The 5,348-nt window shown below is 41.9% G+C and overlaps 1 protein-coding gene across 1 annotated transcript; it reads left to right on the top strand.

Moving 5' to 3' along the window:
- Positions 1-792: 792 nt before the first annotated feature.
- Pka-C1 (Protein kinase, cAMP-dependent, catalytic subunit 1) lies at positions 793-2,149 on the top strand. Its single transcript, XM_088199310.1, has one exon. The coding sequence runs from the start codon at positions 995-997 to the stop codon at positions 2,054-2,056; it is 1,062 nt and encodes a 353-aa protein (XP_088055436.1). The 5' UTR covers positions 793-994; the 3' UTR covers positions 2,057-2,149.
- The last annotated feature ends 3,199 nt before the right edge of the window (positions 2,150-5,348 follow it).

The raw sequence follows: 5,348 nt of genomic DNA, 5'->3' as shown, positions 1-5,348 counted from the left end.
CCATCCAACATTTTATAGATGAATTTTCGGTTTATATGTTGTTAATATTCGATCTCATTAGATATAAAATAGGTAAATAAGAAATTTTTCATTGGTAGATATGCATTTCCATATATCAGGAAATATTGCCATCTTGAGAATTAGATCTAAAATGCGTTTTAGGTGAGCAGAGAAACTGATTTCGCAACCCTTTAAAATGAAATCAGGAGTCAAATCAGATCCAGAAAAACGTCCTATCTTTATTTTATTAAAGCCTTATTTAAGATCTGAGCACTCAGTTTCTTAGATGGTTAGTAATAAAGAACAAAAATAATAAGAAGAAAGCGATAAGGCAGATGGCGAAAATGATTCCTCGAAAACAAAATAAAAATATTGCGCAAAACCGTTAGAAATATTTTGTGAAGCGTCCAATGCTCGTCGAAGTTCATCATTTTCATATAAATATATACAGATATATTAGTTTTTATTTCTAACTGAAAGTAGCATTTATTGTTTAATTAACATTATAAATATTTGACTGTTTGTTTTTTGTATAATAATATGAAATAAATTTAGAATATATACATTATATTAAATAAAAAAACACCCATTTATAATTCATCTGCTACTAATTTTCATAAACTTTTTTTAAAGTTTCGCAGGGTAGGCTCTGTTTGTATGTCTAAAATTGGTTGAAAAAATCTAGATTGTAATTGCACATTTGTTTGTATACATTTTTGTGTATTGTTTTTATTTGTAGGTATATATTCGGCGATGAAAAAGGGGAGAGCGCGCGTCCGCGAACGCGGCTGCGGCTGCGGCGTCGGCGGCGGCGGCGAAGGAGTCGGCGCGCTCGCGAACGCGCGACACGTATCGATCGCTCTCAGTGTGCCCCCCGGGCGTGCTGGCGTCGGTCGCGTGGGTCGCGTGGGTCGCGGTGTCGTCGCGACGGCCCATGTCGCTGCCTGCGCGGTGGTGAGGCGCGCTGGAGCCGCGGCCCGCGCGCGCCGCCGACATGGGCAACAACGCCGCCGCCGCCAACAAAAAGGTGGACGCCGCCGAGAGCGTGAAAGAGTTCCTCGACCAGGCGAAGGAGGAGTTCGAGGACAAATGGAAGAAGAACCCGACCAACACGGCGGGCCTGGGCGACTTCGAGCGCATCAAGACGCTGGGCACGGGCTCGTTCGGGCGCGTCATGATCGTGCAGCACAAGCCCACCAAGGAGTACTACGCCATGAAGATCCTGGACAAGCAGAAGGTGGTGAAGCTGAAGCAGGTGGAGCACACGCTCAACGAGAAGCGCATCCTGCAGGCGATTCAGTTCCCGTTCCTCGTCAGCTTGCGCTTCCACTTCAAGGATAATTCGAACCTGTACATGGTGCTGGAGTACGTGCCGGGCGGCGAGATGTTCTCGCACCTGCGCAAGGTGGGGCGCTTCACGGAGCCCCACTCGCGCTTCTACGCGGCGCAGATCGTGCTCGCGTTCGAGTACCTGCACTACCTGGACCTCATCTATCGCGACCTCAAGCCCGAGAACCTGCTCATCGACTCGCAGGGCTACCTCAAGGTGACGGACTTCGGGTTCGCGAAGCGCGTCAAGGGGCGCACGTGGACGCTGTGCGGCACGCCCGAGTACCTCGCCCCCGAGATCATCCTCTCCAAGGGCTACAACAAGGCCGTCGACTGGTGGGCGCTCGGCGTGCTCGTCTACGAGATGGCGGCCGGCTACCCGCCCTTCTTCGCCGACCAGCCCATTCAGATCTACGAGAAGATCGTCTCGGGCAAGGTGCGCTTCCCCTCGCACTTCGGCTCCGACCTCAAGGACCTGCTCAAGAACCTGCTGCAGGTGGACCTCACCAAGCGGTACGGCAACCTCAAGGCGGGCGTCAACGACATCAAGGGCCACAAGTGGTTCGCCTCCACCGACTGGATCGCCGTGTTCCAGAAGAAGATCGAGGCGCCGTTCGTGCCCCGCTGCAAGGGCCCCGGCGACACCAGCAACTTCGACGACTACGAAGAGGAGGCGCTGCGCATCTCCTCCACCGAGAAGTGCGCCAAGGAGTTCGCCGAGTTCTAAAAGACCATTGTATATATTTTTATTATCACTGTGTTCCCCATGTTTATTAGTCATGTTTACATTCAATATACGATATGCGCTTCTTCAATAGCAGACCTCTCGTTTGACTCGACTTTCTTTTCCATCGTATGTGCGTTCGTTCCGTTCCGTTCCGTCGATTAGCTTTAGGTTTTTCATCTTTTAAATCCCTTTTCGTGTCGACGACGACCGCGCACGGCGACCCGTCTCTAGTCTACCTTACCTACCCTACCCGTCCGTCTATCTAGCCTTGCCGAGATCTCACAAAAACCTATCAGTTTAATTTAATTGTACTATCTATCTAGTTAAGGTTAGGTTAAGCGTATATTTTGTCCTTAGTTTAAGATCACCGCACCGCTCTGCTCTGCTCCTTTATATCAAACTAACTTATAGGCGTTGACAATTTTACCACATCTTGTAAATATCTTATAATCTTACTTGTAAATATGCTTTAATCGACGATGTTTGTAAATATCTCAGTACCGGAGAACAATGTCGCTTTCAAATTTTTTAATTATAATGCATAACATTGTTCAATTTACATTTGTTTTTGGTCTTTCCTTCTATTCGAGTGTTTTCAAATGTTGGAATAACTTTTAAGATGTTTAGAAACAACTTAAACGACGATATACCGTTGTTTGTCTTTATATAAAGTAAGTTCTAACAAAGATCATTGTAAACTGCATGATAACCGAAAAAGTAAATTAATTGGTGAACTTTGAAACAATGTTTTAAGAAATTTAATTATATTCTATAGCAACAACTGATGAATGTTTGAAAAAGTAAACTTCTTATCCGGTACATATAATTTTACTAAAAATCGATTTTAAAATATACCAGATGAGTATGGAAAATTTAACAAATTAAAAGCACACTGTGTTTATCCCATATATTCTCAACGCCCTATATAAATCACAAGGTATTGCCATAATTTGCAATACTCAGGGTTAAGCTTATCGACAATGTCATAGAAAAAATCTTGCGATACTAACGGTTCGTTCAGACTGCGACGGTCACGGGATGATATTTTTAAAATACATTATATTAAATAAAATCGACCTTTACCCGCTATAGTGTGAACGATCGGTAAAAAAGTCATTTCGTTGTTTAATACTATTTCCTGTGATTACTCGAATTCATGAGCATTTTATTAGGCGCTTCCATAAGTTATGTCACAGATTTTTCGTGAATTTATAACCCCCCTCCATGTCATAAGATATCATTGAGCCAGGCTCCTGTTTGTTTCACATTTCCGATGACATAATTTATGGAAGTCTCCTTAGAAACGAATTCGGCGTATCGGTTTCCCGTCGCTTCTACACTTATATAAGTTGCTTGTTATTTCCTTTTAGTTTTAAGTTTTAACGGACTAGACTAGTCGGTCGCCCTGTGATATGTCGTCGCTCACCCTGCGTCGTTGTAATGAACAAGACTGCCATCCGTCGTTTTAGCGCTTGTTCTTCCCGCAGTCGCGCGTTGCGATCGATACGGTTCGCAAGTCGCATTTTCCAGCCCGCGACTGCTGTAATGTTGTTCACCCGTGTGCTCTTCTTCTGGCCTTATGCAGGGTCGGACTCGACGCGTGTCGAATCTCGAATCGGCGGGCGCAAAAATTCGCGCGCGCTGATTGAAAAGTTCCACTTTCGCCCGCCGAGCGATTGATCCGCGCCCCGTCAGTGTGCAGTAGCGCGTACCTTCCGAGGCTTCCGTATTCTGTTGTCCGAGCGTTCGTCGAAAGCGTCGGCGCGTCGCTCGATCGATCGCGTTCCGTTCACTGTGTTGTATTAATTGCGGAGTGCACGCGCGGACGCTTCGACCGACGTTCGAAGCCGACGCGATCCCAGATCTGTCGTCGGTTCGGATTCAATTCTGAAACAATAACTCACAATACAGATCGACGATCCGAGACTGTATCGAATAACTTTAAAAATAAGCCATCCGATAGTACGCGGACAACAGTGATATCAAAGTTACTCATATTCGTACATTTAATTTTAACGCGTTGATCTCGGAAGCCTCGGAAGGTATGCAGTAGCGCCTCGAAGTTTATTTTTAGTGCAGTAGCGCCTCGTGTTTTATTTTTTAATTAAACTAAATATGTTCCCAGAATCGAATATTTGTGGCGAATTTATATATATGAACTAAGATAGTATCGAGCGATCGAAAGGATATGCAAAAAGAAATAAACACTACCGGGGCTAATTTTGAATGCGCCATTGAATATTTTTAATCTGTTTACATAGAATATAATATGAAAAATATTTATGTATTTGTTATATTTATTATAATATATATATATGTGTATATACAGGGGTGTTTTAGATTTATGGGGTGAGATTAGATTTGCGAGTTAATTTACGGGCAACTTTGAACTTTTGCTATTACCTCAACGTTTGCGTAAAATTCGAGGAAATACAAAAATCGAATTTTGACTGGACCATTTGAATGTTTTATTATTGTCACAAACTATGAACAATGTTAAAAATAGTTTTAAACAATAATGTAGGCTGTTGAACGTTTTTGCGCGTTTAGCGATCGTCCATATCATTTTTTTTTCAATGGACCGTTACATCATTTGGTCCTAGACTGTGAACCATATAGTTAAAACGCTCCTGTATCTACGTTGGAATTTTTAGATTACATCCTAATAATTTATATTTAATAATTTATATATTTTTTATTAAGTTTGTAAATATTTTTCCACCAATTAATTAATAAAATAATATATTAAACGTTATTTATTTTATTATAAAAACACAATCACATTAATAATATTTGTTAAATGTTAAGCTATTAATCTAAAAAATAAAAAAATGTTTTCTACATAGTTATTGAAATATAGAACAGGAGTCGGCAATCTCGCGGGCCAAATTTAACTATTTTAAATGGCTAAAAGACGTCATTCATAGAAAGTTTTGGCGTACAGATATTTCTCAAGTCACTATCTATTACTTTGAATTTATTACGTTAATTTTAAATCTCTTTCGGATGATGAGCGCGTAAATAACAAGTAAAGAAAGACTATTATTGAACTTGATCGCGTGTTTAACTTTGATTACTGTAGAGGTATTTATAATTAGTTTTACGAGGTTTGTTTAAGAAGTATCCAACCATAATTTTTCGTGCGTAAACAAATGAAGCGAGGGAGGCGTAGTTTGACACAAGTATGTAAACGATCCTAATGCGCATGCTTGATTTTTTTCCTGCCTGCAGAAGCTGTCAGTCGTCGATGAGTGAGGAAATGTAAGTGAGCGCTGTCGGATTTTAGTTTTTG

Source organism: Plectrocnemia conspersa, unplaced genomic scaffold, assembly GCF_051122295.1.
Source record: "Plectrocnemia conspersa isolate PC_06_02 unplaced genomic scaffold, ASM5112229v1 ptg000012l, whole genome shotgun sequence".
In the NCBI taxonomy this organism is placed as follows: domain Eukaryota; kingdom Metazoa; phylum Arthropoda; class Insecta; order Trichoptera; family Polycentropodidae; genus Plectrocnemia; species Plectrocnemia conspersa.
Note: the sequence above shows the minus strand (reverse complement) of the source record. Positions and strands in the feature narration are given on the sequence as shown.

Bases quoted from the DNA above. Each gene is read 5' to 3' on its own strand.
- Pka-C1 (XM_088199310.1), top strand. From the start codon at position 995: ATGGGCAACAACGCCGCCGCCGCCAACAAAAAGGTGGACGCCGCCGAG.